Source organism: Lepisosteus oculatus, chromosome 5, assembly GCF_040954835.1.
Source record: "Lepisosteus oculatus isolate fLepOcu1 chromosome 5, fLepOcu1.hap2, whole genome shotgun sequence".
Classification (NCBI taxonomy): Eukaryota; Metazoa; Chordata; class Actinopteri; order Semionotiformes; family Lepisosteidae; genus Lepisosteus; species Lepisosteus oculatus.
Window position 1 is genome coordinate 48340386 of NC_090700.1, and position 18638 is coordinate 48359023.

Below are 18638 nucleotides of genomic sequence, written 5' to 3' on the forward strand. Positions count from 1 at the left end.
GACAGTGTGAGGAATCATGATGATCAGGCATAGGCCACATTTTCATAACCATCAGTTCTGGGACATCTGCAGTATGCTGCTCAAATGTAAAAGAATCTATAGAAACTCACACAATCCAATCTCTCTTGGCATCCTGTGTGCTGGTATAAATAATGAATTACCCTTAACTGTCTTACTGCTTTTCTACATGGGACCCTAAGAACATCTTTTGATCCAGAAAACCATTGCAGCAGGTGTAGCAGGAGGATCAGCAGATGAATGTCTAGGGGCACAGCCTAGAGAGCGAGTGGCTGTTGTTGTTTCAGTAACACATGGCGACCCGGATCGGACAGGCGTCTGAAAAAACGAACTTCTGTTTGTCAGGAGAACTTAACGGTGGCCATCTGCAGTCTGTATCAGTCTTCCCACAAGCATTACAGCCTCTGTTGTGTCCGTGCATTTAATTACACCGAGCAGATCTTGGCGTTAGCCTATTAACAAGGACAGAATGAGTAATTAACGCATGAGTGACAGGACAAAGACTCGCGGAGAGCATGAAAGATCTGGTACCATAACATCCCCACACTAAGCCTGAATAAAAAACAGGGAATCTGCAAGCCAACTGACTGACTGATAAACCCGGACTGCTGTGTTTGTTAAATGAAAACTGACAAAACTCAGAAAGGGTGCAGTCTTAATCCAAGACCTCCTTATGGGCTGGATCTCAAGAATAATGGCCACAGGCTCCCCTCTCCCAGCTCTGCTTATAAAAGACAGTGACAAAGAGAGAGAACCAGTGCAGGTCCTGTTGGAAAGCCCAACTCCTGCAACACGCTCTAATGAATGTTTCCCTCTAGATTTGATAAGGAGCATTTTCTTGCGTCAGGAAGAGAGAAGCAGACCTTCAGGGGAGTGAAGTGGGACTGTCAGTCTTCTGGGAGTTTACAGGCAGGAGGAGGAGTGCCTGAATGGCTTGGCAAGAGGTGTGGACAAGGGACAGAGAGGGAGAAGGGGCAGGGAAGGAGACAAGAGTAGAAGTAAGTAATGGTACCCAGGGATACAATATCTGTTAACTATACACTATAGGGTTGGAACAACTTCCAAAGCTCCATCATGGTAAACATTACCAGCCCTGGTGCACACTGCGCAAGGCTGAACACTCACTGGCCCTAAAGCCACATCCCTTCCAGAAATCGGGGTGAAATGAGAGAAGGGGGTTCCCAGGGGGAAGCTCTTTCGAGAAGGAGCCACAGTAGATGGAGAGCATGTTGCAGTAGCATCCTGCTACACTGCAAGGCAGCAGAACCAAAACGTTCGGTCTGGTTTTTTCTTCTCTGTAATGCATCCTTATCAACGGTTGCTCAGCTAGCCGAGCCTGTGATGAATCTGAAGCGGAAAGAGAAAGGGAGAGAGGGAAGGAGAGAGAAAGAGGTACAGAGAAAGGGGGTCTGGGACCAAGCCAGCAGCGTCTTGTGATTCCCAGGAGGTGTTTCAGACACCAGGGGCTGCTGTGAAGCCCAGTGCTTTGGGGCTTATTCAGGCGAGAGAAGGGGAAAAAAGCACACAAACCAGAGAGGAATACAGAGCATGTGGGGGAAACTGAGCTGCCATCTCATCTCACACAGAAACAGTTTATCTGCTTGTTGGCTCCTTCATTGAATCGCAGCAGGAATTCAGTTCCTTGGTTACATAACAAAGCGGAGGCAGGAAAGAGTATGACAAGCGGAGAAGAACACCAAGCTTTTCTGGTGAGCTAAAAAGGCTGCACACTGCTGAAAGCCATGAGAAAAATACCACCAACAAATTAACAAGGATACCATGATTTTGTACACCACCAAAACATAGCCTTGCCATAAACACCTACTGTATATAAGGCCACGACTTTAACAGCCTGTCGACTGACAACAGGCTGTCAATACTTAAAACATGACTTACACCCAGTTTTCCTGTTTGTGACTTGGGGTTGCTCTCTGCCAAAAGACACTGGTGGCAGCTGTGGGATCTCGGAACAGCGCTCTCAGTAAATTGGCCAGCACATTCTGGGGTGACGATGCATGTACTCTGCACCAGACTGCATTTGCTATCAGCCTCTCTGCTGCAGAGTACAGTCCTCCAGGTCTGTGGTCACACATTTGGGCGAAGGTATAAAAACACAGAGGATGAGCCCAAAAGGAGGAAGAAAAGGCCTTTTGGAAACAGGAAGTAAGAAAGTGAGAGGAGGACCCTAAGTCGATGTCTTCCAGTTGGTGGAATTCTGGATGTACGTGACTCTATTCTACCTGTGGACATTTTCACTTTTACGTAGAGATTACAGGATATCTCTGGCTTTAAGATCGCCCTTTTAGTTTTCTGTTGAATGACCCTCACCTTTGTGACCCAAGGTCATTCTCTTCTCCTCTCTTTCTTGTGGTTTATTTCTCTTTTTTGCCAGAGGGTCATAGCTTCCATTCGCAGGTGTATCATCATTACTGCTTCATCTTGTGCCCTAGGTTTGCCAGGAGTCCCCACAGAAACTCCAACTGTACAAAACAAGTGTCAAACTGAGAGATGTAAAGAGAAAAACAGGCAATGTGAGCCTTGTAAATCGCTCTGGATCAGAGCCAAGATTAGAGACAAATGAATGTTAATAGTCATGGCAGCTGGGTTGTAGTTAATACTGGTCATTGACATACAGCAGGTGGTAATGCACAGCCTGACAGGTAATTGCCTGCTATAGCAGGTTTATTGCTTCAGCTGTGGATGACTAGGTGCAACCTGGGTTATATTCTGTCAGTGATTTACTGGCTAGGAGTGTGTTTTCCAGTCAGAAACAGAATATTATACACAAGAGGGTACTCATCCCCAGTTTCCATATTATCCTTTAGGGTATTCAAAACATTCTCTAATAAAACATGCTACATGAAATGTCCAAAAAGGACAAAAAATAATTTTGGAAGTCCCAATATCTTAGAAAGGACATATAATGCTTCTGTATGGGAAAATAAAACTGCACTACAGTCTAAGATCGCACATGGGACACAAAGAACGCCTAACCCGTTCATGAACTCTTAATGAAAGCTAAAGAGGGTGAAAAACACATTTTTTTTCCAAACTGAATGCAGAGTAAAAGCACTTGGTATTTTAATATGGATTTTAACTCTGCATAATGATTACAAGAAGAGTTCAGTGCCAAGTTTTTTAAAAAAGCGTTGCATCTCAGCAATGAAGCCAAGAGCCAGAAACTAGATTCTTCGGGCGGACACTGATCGGCTTCCTTTGTTTTTGTTCTTGCCTTTGTTTTGCTCTTTTACTCACAAACTGCGTGTGAGAACAAAAAAAAACCCAAACTGAGCTAAGCGGGGATACTATATTTTGCATCCTTTGCATTCCGAGGAGGGTCACCTGACAGCAGCAGCCTGCCCATGGTCTCCAGCCAATGGCCGGTCTGGCAAGGATCTGCTGTGCATCGGCAGGATGTGTGAGCAGGAGCCGCGACTCAGAGACAGGGGGAGAGAGAGAGCAGCAAACAGGCACAGGAGCAGAGCTGAGAGACAGCTACTGCTGCAGACACGGGGCTGCGTCGGTGCTGAAGGAGGAGGGGAGGAGACGGAGGAGGAGGAGGGTGGAGGGGGTGAAAAAGAAAGAGGGAGGCTAATGATACTGGCACACTCGGCTTCCTGGGAGCACATCTGTAATGTGAGAGCAGCCCTATCCAGTGCGGAGCCCAACACTGCTGCTGAAAGGTAAGAAGCTGGTTTCATTAAGGCCGCCTGCAAGGTATGCTAATCAGCGAGTCTCTGGCTTTGCAAGTAAGTTTCCTTTAATTTCAGAAAAAGCCCAGTGCTGTGCTTTGCAAAAAAGGACGTGCTTTAGACGCTAGCAGCGGAGACACAGCAAGGCCATGGGACGTCAGCAGAGGTAGCACCAGCTGCTGATGGAGAAGGAGCGGAGGGCAGTAATTCAGAGAAGTTAAGAGACTTGGCGTGTGCACTGAAAGTTAAAGAGGGTTGCTTGTAAAAAATAAAGACCATTCAGTGGCAAGTGATGTACCGTGTATGAATAACAAATGAAAAGGTTGTCCTTGAGAGGAGAACGGAAGGCCAGCGCTGTCTGTAGCCCAAGGAAACACTAGCTATTTTACATAAATTCCTAAACAAGCATGCATTTATGCATCACTGTTCTGTGTTAAAACCAACACAGGAAATTGGTTTCTGACAGTTAATCTGATGCGATGAAATTAGAATGCACGGGTTTAAGATAAGCAAAATCCTTCCTATCCTGAGTTGCACCTTAAAGGGGACATTGGTCAGCTGTGAGCTTGCTCTGCAATAATCCAGTGCACTAACTTTGGCTCCAGGCTTTTTTCTGCATCTTGTTCTGAAGCCAGATGAAGTGCCTGAAACATCCGGCATGAGCACATGTAGGATGTTTTAACAGAGAGAGGATCAATTCTGCACTACATTAGCGGTGGTTAAAATGAACCCATGATTGCTGACCCCCCCACTCCCCTCCCCGGGCCACACTCCTTTTCTCACTTCTGGCCGAGACCAGTCTTGTTTCATGGAAAGGCAGATCAATTACAGTGGCCGTTTACCCGGCACAGCTTGCATGCTCTACGCTGTAAATGTTGCCCTCAGTATTGAACTGTAGCTGGAATGACGTAACCTTACAAGAGTGTCCAATAAAATTGGCCTGGATCTGGATGTGAACAGACCTGGCCTTCTCTCTCTCCCCCATCTGATGTCCTTGGTGGTATTGCTCGTCGGTGAAGTGGCTTTTTAGCTGTAAAAATAGGAATGGGTCAGTTCTAGTGGAACAATACAGTTATTCTCAAACGGAAATGTGCCTCTGGGAGAGGAGATGCACAATTTTGTGTAACACAAGCTATATTATAAGCTGTTATTCATGTCTCCCCTTCGAGTGCCCCTGTCTTTCAGACCACGGCCTTCCTCCTGTTCGATTGCTGCTCATGCAAGCAATACGCATGTCAACAGCAATTTTCTCAGACGTCTGCTGGAACACGTCAACCACAAACCTGTTGGCCAGTGCAGTAAACTTAACAACAACCCCTTTTCTGGGTTTTGTCCCATTAGCCTGCTGCTTGTCCCTGCATGACAAACAGCACAGTTATGTTGTATGTGCACCAGGCAGGGACAGAGGAGCTTCCTATGATGTCTCCTACAAGGGCCTGTATCATCTACGAAGAGAGGCGCTGCAAGGGCTCCTGGGAATGTGGGGGAGGAGACGTGGGGATTGAGGTTGCCATACTAACTGTGACCTGATGAGGAAAGGCTCGAATTCAACACACCCTTTGTTTTGTGGTTGTTTTCTCATGGCTGGGGGGTATAACCAAAGCTGTCCCCACTTTGCCCAGACCTCTCATGGTTTCTATATTCCTCACAGCTGATAGGGGTAGGGAGCTGAGAGATGTGTGAGATCTTTCTGATGCGTCCCGGAGCTCAAGGTGCCCGTCTCTGGTGCCGAAACACAGCAGCACTCTGCAGGGCTGCCCTTACTTGGAAGGTGCCAGTTGCACTTGGTCAGTCTGTTCTCTAGAGCATCGCTTTCACCGACTATGAGCCATGAAAATGTGAAACTACTAACAGTGGGGTGGGGTGGTGAGGAGGCAGGACCAGGGTAACATTTTTCGTCAACTTCAGAAAAGTCAGATATCAAGAGGAACTGTTTTCTGGATGCTGGAATTCATCACCAGGTGAAAACATCAAAGGAGATAAACTGGTTATTGCAAGGTTGGGGATGAAAAAAGCTTCCTTCTATATTGTGGTTGACTCCTGGTTCTTCTCCTTTGTTCAGATGTCATGGCGTCCGCAGTACCGAAGCTCCAAGTTTCGAAATGTTTACGGCAAAGTGGCAAACAGGGAGCACTGCTTCGATGGGATCCCCATCACCAAAAACGTCCATGACAACCACTTCTGCGCTGTCAACACCAAGTACCTCGCCATTGTGACAGAGAGCGCCGGAGGAGGGTCTTTCCTGGTCATCCCCTTGGAGCAGGTAAGATCCCTGCCTCTCCTGACCCCTCGAGCTCTCCGCTGGCGTCATACACACATGGCTCCAGGAGGGGAATATGAAAGAGCTTGGAGGAAAACACCAATACTCCAACCCATCCACACGTGTGAAATTGCTTGGAGTCTCCATCTCTGTTTGCATTTTCCTTCCTCTCTCTCAGCGGATGTGTGCTCAGCTCCCATATTTACAAACCACTGCTGATGCGTGCTTAGATCCTCAAATCCAGCTAAGCAACCCTACTTACAAAGCACGCGTGCACTATTCACAAGAGCCATGATGTCTGTGTTGCTTTCTGGGAATAAAATGGAAAATGAACACAAACAATACAGTGCACAAAGCTATGCTTGTCATTGCTCTACTTATTTAAAAGTCTTTGCAAGCAGACCCATGTAAAGAAGTGAATGCTTTGGACTACTTAAATATGCAGGAGGGTTTCGAGCAGCCTGATCACTGGTGCTTTTACACTGACCACTAACCAGTACTGGCTGCTCTCAGTCTCAGATGTTCTTAGGAAGGTTTGGGGGACATGAAGGCAGTGTGAACCTTGAGCAGACTGTGGCTTTAAGGGAGCCACATCCATAGTCTTTCAATTGCTCCTGGCAGCTACAACTCTTTTATCCTGCACACTGGCCAAACTAAACTATCACCAAAGTGGAGTGCACATGAATCTAAAGCCCTAATACAGCAAATCAGAGATTTTGCTGGTATCAGCTGAAATCTATTGGCTATTGGAAAGGAATCCCACATATATATAAATAGGAAGGGAGCTCATAATGTTAGTTACTCAGATAAGTGGATTTTGAAACCCCTGAGTCATGGACCAGTGAAGTTCTGTACGCTTACGAACAGGACCATTGGAAACACTTCCATGGACAATGGACAACAGCACTATGACCGACAGTGTGACACAATATGGGGTTCCTCCTAGGATTCTAGATACGTAGGGTACCAAGTTAAAATGATCATTATTAATGGACTACTTTAATTAAAAATGCACTTCTAAATGAGATCGAGCAGAACCCCCACAGTGTTCCTTCTTACATAACATACAGTACAATACATTTATGCAACACATAAGGAAATAAAAAAAATATTAATTTCACTGGTGCTGTATTTGTTATAGAATTTATTTAAAAAAAAAACACTAAAGTATTTCATGGAGAAAAAAACGTGAGCCCTAGTTAATCAGGGCAACCCTGCCTCAAACGTAAATGGAAATGGAAACACAGCAACATTTTCCAGGAATGGATGAATTTGTGAATGCAGTGCTTCCCTCAATGCCTGTTCCCGACCTTAGAATTTCCACTGAAGGCAGATCCACACGCTTGGCCTAAGATGGCCGTGTACGATGGCTTGAGGCGTAAGTACAGGCTTGACAAATTGTTCAGCAAGCCCTCAGCAGCCCTCAGAACGCCCCGCGCACCCTCTTCCCCTCACGGTACAAACCCGCCCTCAGCGGCCGGAGCAGCAGCACAGAGAGGGGGGCTCCTGCTGGCACTGAGCCGAGCTCCATCAGTGCTCCAGCAGGCTGTCGGGAGAGAGCTCAAGCCTCCCTCTGCCACCGCGGGCTCAGTGGCGCTCAGCTGCCCGGGGCCGCCCTCAAGTCTCTAGCTGGTCAGGGAATGACGTCAGTCTCAGGCAGGGCTGCTGGGAGACCTGGGCCCGTGTTCAACAGTGCTTCTGTCCACCGTGCCTGCAGACACTCTGGGTAAAGTGAAGGGCAAATTTATCTGCTTCTTCTGGTGGTAACATTCCATGATTTTAAACATGTCCACGGCTTTCTTTTCTCCCCTTTTTCTCTGGCCCCATCTCGTCGAGTCAGAGCCCCTGGCTGCCCTGGTCAGTCCACAGCGGATATCACCGTCTTTGAGATGGAGGGCAAGGTTTTGTGTTGAGTTAAACGAGCTAGCTGCGCCTTGATTCCCACATCCCAACCAGGAGGAAATGAATTATTAATTACACCTAATGGAACCTCGCAACCCCAGCCCCTATTCATTTTGCTGATTTTTCTTTCATGTATACTGAATGCCCAAGAAGAACTGGAGGTGAAATTCACGAGAAAATGATCTACAGTTCTTCCTTTTTGAGTCGGTTTCCAGTGCGGGCAAAAGCATTAGAGCAAAAATGCCTTTTCTCCAGTCACAAGTGTTCCCAGTACACTATACTTGAACACCCTAACCACAGATAAATACCAGGCAGCTATAGATCTACAGCAACAGAATAAACTGGATTATAAATGCACATTTATTTCCCGATCTTGGACCTGTCTACACAGGAGTGCTGAAAATTAATTTTCTGCTCACTGCTGGCTTTGCCTTAGGACAGCAATATGTCTTTTCTCCAATACGCTACAAACGCATGAGTCATCATTCTCACTGATTGAATCTGTTTTTTTGGAGAAAACAGTGTAAAAAGAAACTGTCCCACTTCGAAAGAAGGAAGGGGTGGAGTAATGAAATTACCCTGTTGTTGGACCTGTAACTGGAAGGTTGTGGGTTCAAATCCCAGGTGGTACCACTGCTATTATATCATTGAGTGAGGCACTGAGCACTGAGACTACTTCAATAAAATACACAGCTGCAGAAATGGATCCAACAGCAAATCGCTCTGCATGAACAGTGTTAGCCAAATCAAACAGAGAGAGATCTGTACCAGCCATCCAGCAGATATTATGAAGAACAGGGGCACTTCCAGTGTGATGAGTGGCCTGGGCTTCCAGAGCTGGTCTCAGCGTGCCGGCCATATGGCGCACTGATAGAGACAGGGCAGTGGGGAAGGCCTTGGTTACTGCTGCCAAACGGCATTACAGAAGAGTGAGATAACCTGGAATCATTTCAGAACGGACCCAAGCGCAATCGCAAGACAGACTGTAACGTCTGCAAAAGCAGTTTTCTGCTGCCCGGGTGATAGAAGACCAGCCCAGCTGGCGCTGCCCGGCTGCTGCATCCCGACTGGGTCCAGACGGCGTTGGCGGGCTGCCGGCCTCTGAGAAGGTGGAGCCCAGCTCCAGCTGGGATCCTTCTTAGCAAAGAGCCGAGGTGTTCAAATCAGGGGTCGCCGGGGAAACGCCCGTGTGTCCTTCCACAGTTCCGCGGCTGGAACGTGCCGACCCGCGGGGGGGCCGACGCGTGCGTGTGGCAGGACAGGTAACCATGTTCCCGGCACGGGGAGCAAGTCCAGCGCCGCACGACAGGCCACAACGGCAGGCGTGCCGACAGGCGCTTGTGTCAGCATTGATATGCGATCGCCGTATCCATTCTTTTCCAGAGCCCCTGCATCGAGCAATATACATCACCTCAAATCGCCCATTGTGCTTGGTTTTGCATAATGCATTTTATGAGTAACCCGTCATCAGGCTCTTGCTAGAGTGAGCACAGGTTAATCACCATAGCAACTCCCGTCAGTGGGAGTGGGTGGCTGAGCAGGACGAGGGCGACTCTACGGGCTTGTACCCCGACACCCCTGAGCACTCAGTTCACACTCGAGAGCTGTCCTGGTATGGATGGTAAACGTGAGCTATCTGGTTTTTCCATAGTTTTTTCCACAGTCAGCATCCTGCATTCCCGTATGTTAATATGGTTTCCCACACACTTATCCCTTCTTCCGTCGTGCTGAATTCAGTATTATCCTGCTGCTGCCATGTTATGGAGCTGTAAGCTTTTGGAAGAGGACATACAGTACAGCCATTGCAACATTTATTTTGCTAGCAACAGCAGCCTGGTAAGACTTTTAACGAGCAAAGCTGCCATGCACTAACATATCTACAGGTATTGCAAAGTAAAATACTCTTTGTACTCTTCAGCAACATTTGTCTGACTGCAGTGTCGGTTCCTTGGGCTGTGCTGGCCTGCTGCACACCCACGCCACACCTTACACAAAGCTTATGATCCACAAGGCTTTACGCACAGTGCCGTAGCCAGGAAGTGATTTTTGGGTGGGCCTGTGCAAAAGTGGGTGGCCCGGGCTCTAACTGACCCTGTTGCCAGCATAGGGGCACCCCTCCAATTTACAATGCAATCCTCGAGCAGTATAATCAAACAGCAGAATTATACCTTCTGTATATATATACATACACTCCCTCTCTCTCTCACACACACACACAGGTTAAGCAACAGTCACCTAGGCTGCCGAACGCCATTGTGCCACGGCGGATACACATAAAAACAAGCAGTGCCTACCTCTGTTGTGAGGTATTAGCCTTCTAGACCAGACGTAGGCGTCGGGGCTGGGAATTCAATATGGCGATAATCTCGTCACTGTCTAGAGAGTCGGCAAATTCCCGTTCAAATGACAGCTAGTTTGCAAAGGTCTCTCATATGAGGACCTTGTCTTTAGCTAAAAAAAAGAAAAGCTGCAAGAGCTCATTTTCACTTGTTGCTTGTAACAGTTCTAAGAATTTCGAATGCCTGCGTTTAGATTTCGGTAGTTTTACAAAGTTAATATTTTATTGCAAAACACAATGAACACAACGCAAAACGCAAGATTCAAAATCCGTTCGAAATATTGTATTTAAAGTACCATGCAGTGTTTACCTGGAGCTCCGTGAAGTTGCCCCCCTACGGACAGCACAAACGATGAAACCCACCTCATTCGTTAGTGCTACGTTTGTGCCGTTGAAAGTGGGGTTTGTGCTGCTTTCGTTTCCGAGATGTAGCACCTTGTTTTTCGGATAATCACCAACAAACTCGGTACTTGAACAGCTGATTATGATGAAAACATTGCGGGAAATTTTGTTTTCCGAGTCTTTCTGGTCGGGTGGAGTGGATGTAGGTGTTTTCTTTTAATTTTGAACCATGTTCTCAAAAATGTATTGCTTGTATACTTTAATTTGTGAAGAGACACCAGTTTCCAAATTACCACTGGTTACAAGATCGATATAATTTAACAATAAAAAAACTAAATAAAAAGCACGAGCTCAATAATATAATGATCATAGACTTTACATTTCTATTCATTTTTAAAGTACAAAGCAGGTGTTTCCCCTACCTTAAATATACGATTAAAATTGTTCAAGTGCCATGTATTCATTACAGAAAGCAGCGGAGAATTGTGAATCAATAAAGACGTTTTAAAAAATTAGCCGATGTAGTTATTTTGCAAATAAGTAAAGCATTTTAAAAATATATCCTCATTGACAGTAAACACGCCGATCCACCTGGCGCTGCCAGCTTGAACAGCTCTCAGACCCGTGATTGGCTAAACCCCCGAACAGCTCGGGCTGCGATTGGGTGAAGAGTGAGAATCGACACTCTGATTGGGTAAAGCGCCACAGCGGCAGTTCCGAGAACATGTAGATACACAGGTGATGGGTGGAATACTGTAGCTCCGGTTAACCGTGTGTGCTGTATGAGCACGCTGGATATACAGTAACACATCCATTGGTTTCCAATTGCTGATCAATCTAAGAAAAGTAGCACTGAGATCAAAAGTGAATAGCAGACAAAGAATGTCATGGCATCCACAGCGCGTTCACGACTCCGATAGCTTGTCACGATAGGAGTGCGCGCATCATAATCACATCGCGATAACCATTGGAACTGGCGCATCACTGTCATGGCGCTTAATGAAATCCATATATCACGATATTACATACCCCGGCAAAAACCGCCCACCCCCTATATAGCGACATGGAGTCCCTATATCGCAATATGACATACCCCCCAACAAAATGCCCCACCCCCATGTCGCGACATGGAGTCCATATGTTGCGATAGGTCATACCCTGACAGGATATGCTGACCCCATGTCGCGACACAAAGTCCATATATCGCGACACATCATATCTGGGTATATCATGTCCTGATATGAGACCTTTGTTGTGACAGCGTGGCATGGAAGCCAGTCGTGATATACACTGCCGTGATATACATGGGGTCCCTAGCATGACATGCTGTGGAGGTATTGTCACGATGGTATCCCACAGTTATGCGTTTGGCAATAGTGTGTCACGGTAGGGAAAGAAAGGAAAACGTGCCTTAGAAAATAAAAACCATAGATCTTACAATCATGGTGATTTTACGTTCATTAAAACCACAGGCTTATGTCAGATGATTAACTTGTTGGCATGCCTCATGTCTTAGTATTATTCACATCTAAGGAGGCTGAGGTTTATGGATATTGATTGTCTTTAAAATGTTAAGGGTACGAGCTAAGCTGTAACTGAGCGCTTTAACTCGGCAGATGGGGTCACCGGAGGTCAAAGTCACCGTGCCTGGTCACGTGATCACTGAAGACCCAAGGTGCTATATCTCGGGAACGAAAGCAGCAAACGTAGCACTAACGAGTCTCATTCGTTAGTGCTACGTTTGCTGCTTTCGTTCCCGATTTGGTTCGGTTTGGTTTCCCTACGGCATTGTACTGAAGGGCATTTAGAGGCAATCTGAATAGTTATCTGTAAAATGCAGACTCTCATCTATCTGTCAATATTATCTTAATGTTATTCATGCATTCCAGAACTTGTAATTTTTTTACAGCACAAATTTTAGAACCTTTTCATGCTTAATGCAGAGAAAAAAAAACAATGTATGTCAAACTTACAAAATCTCTCATTCCTCTGATGTGCTGTGCATGTAAATCTCTCTGATGGTTAAAAAAACACTTCTGCTTAAAACTGGCAAAATGTCCATTAGACATTCCATTTTTCTAAAATGTATTCACAGCATTTTCATCATCGCCAAGGGTACTGTAGGTGCTGTGTATTCATGCCTGTCATTATTATTGATGCCTTTATTACCTGCACAGTTCACATTTTTACCTAAGTGGTTAAATGCATCTGTGTAAACTGTACGGAGGAATATACACAGACCTCGAAATACATGCAAAGTGTGGGAAGAGTGTAATGCGGAGATCTCCAAAACGCACAGCTTTAGAGCAGAGGGTAAACCATCGGAAACAGGAGGGGTGCAGTGGGAATCTTCTCTGATTAAAGAAATTCTTCTGCATGGTCACTCTCGGGCTCGGGGGGGAGGAGGAGACGACTCATTCTTCTGCCAGCGTGATGAAGCACAGCAAGGGAAGAAATTGCAGCTCAGTGTCTTTGTCACTGGCTGTCTGTTTCATGTTTCCTGGACACATACAGTAGCTGCAAATGACAGCGGTGTGCTCCTGCTCATCCAGGCAGCTCCTGCAGACTGCGAGGGCGTCTTTACTCTTGGCAATTACTGCCACTCGGAAACATTCCTCCTGCGACATAGCAAGCTAAATTCCTGACAGTGCTGCAGAGGGGGCTGAAGAAATGACTTATATTTAGTGGAAAGTGGAATCCGCTATGAGGAAGTGATGGCGAGAGTCTTCTCAGCTTGATGGCTGAAGAGTGGCTCCTGTAGGAGCTGCAGTGACATGAGTGAGACACGTCCCCCTTCTTCAATACCCACCTTCCTGTCTGACAAGTGAATCCCGCCCAGGTGGGTGTGGTGGAGGAGTGGGACTTCCTGTCTCACTTTGGACTTGGTGCTTTGTCAACCGAAACTTTAAGCAATTGGCGAATCCAAATTGCGTGGGTGTATAAGTCGAATTAGCCCAGCATTGTAAGGAATACTGCCAACAAAAAAATGCAGATTCGAAACATTTCTGCCAATCAAGTGGTACTGGTTTCTTACAATCAGGAATCGGTAACAGTAATGATCAATATTGGGATCCATAATTGATGGTGGCTTATTTAATGGGTGGGTACCAGACAGAGAGTCGCCATCAAGTGACACTTCGGCAATTATCAGTAGAGGTAGGCTTGCAGAAGCACCTCGTCAGAACTCAGAAGCTAAGCAGGGCTGAGACTGGTCGGTACTGGGATGGAAACCTTCAAAGAAATCCAGGGAGCGGAGTGAAGTGATGTTGGTGGACTAGTAGGTGGCGCACTTCCCCCTGGAAATTATTTTCCAAACCAATGCTCAGTATTGTGAACTGGGACACTGTGTTAGAGGATGTCCTTAGCATGAGGTGTTAAACGTGGCTTTGTAAGAGTAGGGGCGTTAAGCATTAAGGGATACATTTCACTTGAAGCATGCATTAAAAGTCAGTAGCATGAACAGGAGACTGGTGGAGAGTCTCACAGTGTCAGAAAGGCTTCCCAAAGAACACGCTCAACTATGGAATCTGACCGACATGCCCTTGTACTTTTCCTGATGGAAACATTCATTAGGAGAACAAACATTCTTCTATGCCTGATTCTGTTGACACCATGTGATGAGCTGTACATGCTCTTGTGTTACATTCTTACTGCCCATGGCAACTCCTTATCTATTACAACCATCCAGTACCATAGCAATCCGTCATACAGTTCTCTTATAGCACAGGGCTGACCCTACTGTTGTATTGTTATTGAGCCACTGCACACAAAGCTCGTTCCCCAAGCACTTCGCGGCACAGCACAGAGCTTTTTCCTCACTACTGATTGTGATGACCATTGGTGAAGAAATTAATAAATGAATAAATAATTTAGGATGGCAGGGTGGTGCAGTGATTGGCATTGTAGTTCTGGGGCCCTGGGTTCAATTCCGGACCTAGGATGCTCTCTGTGTGGAGTTTATATGTTCTCCCTGTGTTCATATACAGTGTAGGTTTCTTCCCAAAGACATGCTGGTAAGTTAATGGGCTTTTGGAAAAACTGGCCCTGGTGTGAGTGTGTTTGCCCTGCGATGGACTGGCGTCCTGTCCTTTGTGCCTGTTGCTTGCTGGGATAGGCTTCAGCTCTCCTGCCACCCTTTATCAGGTAAAGCAGTTAGAAAATGGAGGAATGGATGTTCAATGTTTGAACCTGTTCTCCCGCACATGTTCTCAGGGTCTCTGCGTTAATCTGAGGCACTTTGATTTCTTACAAAGAAGGAGCATTTCGCTTTTGCATCCGAAGCAGCAGCCTGCTGAGTCCAATGATTTGTTTAATGGCATTTACACAACTCAGTGACTATTTCCTGCAGGACAGGCCTGACCTGTGAAATCAGAGGACACACGCCGTTTCTAATCTGCATCACTGCACCATGAGGCCTCTGTGGAGCATTGAAGGCTGCCAATGTTTGACGGAAACACACTATAACCGAGGAACTGTATTCCTGGGTTAAGCGGTTAGCAAGGTTAATACCCTTGACAGCTCACCCCTACTCCATACTTCACAAATGCAGGGAGAAAGCCAGAGCTTGTTTTTGGGTTGACTGAAAGGGTAACAGTTTAGAGGGAAGCTGAGTGTTTTCACAAAGCTGTTCCTCTCCACTTCTAAACAGTTGTCAATGTGTAACACCTGTCCAGGAGCTCTGACACAGCTGTGGTGAGATGGGCTTGTTGTCTTCATCACATGCACCAGAATATAATGTTACATTTTGAGGATTTACTGGCACAACATACAGGTAGACTTATTCCAGCTGGTAGCATTTCAAAATGGCTGGAGTGAACCTATATAAAGAGCCCTTTAAAATATAATCCTGAGTAAGTGCCTCCCATAATTGTAGTTTTTCCTAAAAGCCTTGAACAAAACCAGTGTTATGAGCTCTGTCTTGTGTATGCTGCAGGGTGGGCAACTGGCTTCCTTTTTAATAGTATCTCAACAGACATGGTTATTATCCATAGAGGTTTCAACCTAGTTGACCAGAGTTTCTATGCATCTTCTGAAAATGTATACAAGTGCAATATGAAAAAAAATGATGCAATGACCTTAATCCAGAAAGGGATCAAGATGTACTTCACTGCAGACTGTGACCCAGTCAGTACAAATAAAATGTATCCCTGTCACACTGCTTACAGGGAGCCCATGTTGAACACTTTGGTCAAATTACTCTGTCATTACAGACAGCAGGTCCGGTACAGTGTTAGGCGCTCACTCGCTGAACCCAGAACGAGCCTATGCGCAGAAAGACGTCAGTACATTGAAGTGCTATGAAATATCCGTGACCTGATGGCTGAGACGCTAGAACCACCAAGCGCGGTGAACCATGCAACACAGTGGCGCAGTGCCACCCAGTGGTGAAACTGCAAGGCAAATCAAAGCACTAAAAAGCACTAAAAAGCACTTAAGCGCCAAAACATAATCTAAAACCTTGCTACAGAATTGGTCAAACTCACTTTGTGAATTATCTTAAATTAAAAGACATAACATACTTCAGTGCAACTAAATATGAGGCAAACACATGATTTTCATTGCAGCTGAGTGCTTTACTTCAATGATTCCTTAACTGAGCCAACGACCTGCAATTGTTTCTACTTAAATGTTGGTCATTTTCAAACAGAAACATAGCAGTTAAAAGGAAACTGTCCAAATGAAACCTGTGATTGGGTCTGTCCAGTTATTTAACTGGGTGCTCAGGTGGAAGAAACACCCGCAGGAATAACTGGGTCTCGAACACCTGTGTGTGTTTCTTGCTTAGACAGGCGCCCTGTCCAGGGCTTATTTCCGATCTGCGCCCTGTGACAGGCTCTGAGCTGCCAAGACCCTTGCCAGGAATAAGCTGTTTTCTGATAATGGATGGATAAAACCGTTTTAGGCAGAGCTTTTGAAACAGATGAGCTCGGAGTATGTGACCTCCACTGGAAATCACAGGCTCTGCGGTGCTCTCTGAGATCACAGTATAACCCAGCTCTCCTTGGAATGAGAGCAGGAAAACGCCAGCTGGTGTTTACAAAGACAGCTTAGCCAGTCTCACACATTAATGGTCAAAGGATGTGGTTAAAATTCAGCACTTGATGTTTTTTAGATCTTTAAATCCCATGTGTAATGTCTTTAACGTCGGCAACTTGTAACCTGTGATGCCATTTTTATTGACAAGTGGGGTCTGGCCTTGGTGGAAGGGAGGCTCATGCTTTCTTCAGGACACGTCTGGCTGTACGCCTGTCTTTCTCTTGTGCTGCAGTTGGGCCTGGTACAGTACAGCCTGGCAGTAAAGCACCCCCATTCACAAGCCGTGTGTGTGTGGACAGTTGGTGGGGCCCTTTTTTTTTGTTAGTTTCCCTTCTTTCCCTGTGTGCAAGTGTGTATCTGTGTGTGTAAATGTGTGTGTGTGGGTACGTGCGTGTTCAGGGGTAAATGCATAACAGTCTATATATGGTGGCAAAATACAAGTAGAAACTCCCGTCGCACAATATTTTCCTATAAAACAAAATTACATGTTCTTTTGAAATCTGAATGCGCCACACATGTGTTTTTGGTCAGAATATTGTTTGAAATAATAAAATACAATGGGAGTTAATGGGTAGTGCCCAAAAATCTAGGAACTCAAATGTATGTTGTATGGATCTATCTAGAGCCCCTGAGTGTTTGACTCTACGGTGCTTTCTCAGACAGGCCGCATCGACCCCCACTACCCAAAGGTGTGCGGTCACCAGGGCAACGTGCTGGACGTCAAGTGGAACCCCTTCATCGATAACATCATCGCATCCTGTTCTGAGGACTCCTCCGTGAGTGACAGCCAGCACGTTGACACTCGCCACACATACACTGCACACTCACAGCACACGGCGTGCGCACACACACTACACACTGCGCGCACAAGTTGCAACCACGTGTGCACACACACTGCACACCACCTCTGCACTGACACTACAACTACGCGAACACTGACACTGCACGCCACGTGTTCACTGACACTACACACTGTATGCACACCGCGCATGCACACACTGCTCACTGTATGCATACACTACACACTGTGCAGACCCAACACACTGTGCAGGCACCGCACATACACACACTGCACACCATTCATATGCACTAACTGCAACTGCATGTGCACTTACACTTACACCCACACGCACACACTGCACCTATACACACACTGCACACCCACATGCACACATCGCACCCATACACACACTGCACACAATAGCAACACAGCTGCATGGTTCTCTCTGAATTCTGGGCAGCGAGGGGTAAGACAGGTTAACAAAGCAAGTGTCTCACAGCACAATGGACAACAAACATGAGTCTACAGTCCCGCAGGAGAAAAGTGCACTTAGACCAGCCCACGCCAGGCCAGTATAATACAGTCTTGTTTTCATGACAGCCCAACACTACGCTGGGAGTTAAAGAAGATAAGTCCTTCACTCAGTACCCTGCCCGGGTATAATCCTCACTAAGAGCATCAACATCTGGATGCTGAAACAGTCCAATAATTGAAAACGATTTCCACATTGTACAGCCTGAGCTTTTTAATCGTTTCGGATTTTTGAAGTCTCACATTTTTTTTTTTTACATAGTCTGGCTAAACTGCGAACTCTCTGTGGTCTCTTACCATAAGGCTCGAAAACAGTAAATGCAACAGGAGGCTATACCAGATCGGCTCCAATCTGCGCTTTACACCGATACGACCAGCTGTCAAGTTGTGTCCCGCAGTAATCACAGTAAAAGCCTTAGTTACCTGATGATTATTCTGGAGAGACGGGCACTGCAGCCCTGCAGCGCGGGGAGCAGCCCCTGGGTGGCAGCAGCGAGCTGCAACGGTGCGTGTGTCCGTCAGGTGCGGATATGGGAGATCCCGGAAGGGGGGCTGAAGCGCAACATGACGGAGGCCGTACTGGAGCTGTACGGGCACAGCCGGCGCGTCGGCCTCATCGAGTGGCACCCCACCACCAACGGCATCCTGTTCAGCGCCGGGTACGACTACAAGGTATCGGCCGTGCGGGTACAGGCTGGGGCGAGGGGGACAAGCCTGGGGGATGGAGGGGTGTTGCTA

The 18638-nt window shown here is 46.5% G+C and overlaps 1 protein-coding gene across 2 annotated transcripts in view; it reads left to right on the forward strand.

The window, feature by feature from the left end:
• Positions 1 to 18638, forward strand: part of LOC102690868 (coronin-2B) — a 52921-nt gene that overhangs the window by 21614 nt on the left and 12669 nt on the right. The window contains exons 1-4 of one of the 2 annotated variants that reach the window (XM_069190589.1): positions 3471 to 3701; positions 5773 to 5973; positions 17248 to 17364; positions 18423 to 18572. In XM_069190589.1, the coding sequence (XP_069046690.1) occupies positions 5773 to 5973; positions 17248 to 17364; positions 18423 to 18572 (468 nt within the window). In that variant the 5' untranslated portion in view covers positions 3471 to 3701. Of the gene's footprint in view, positions 1 to 3470; positions 3702 to 5772; positions 5974 to 17247; positions 17365 to 18422; positions 18573 to 18638 lie in introns of those variants that run through there. The other variant, XM_069190588.1, reaches the window with a different exon arrangement.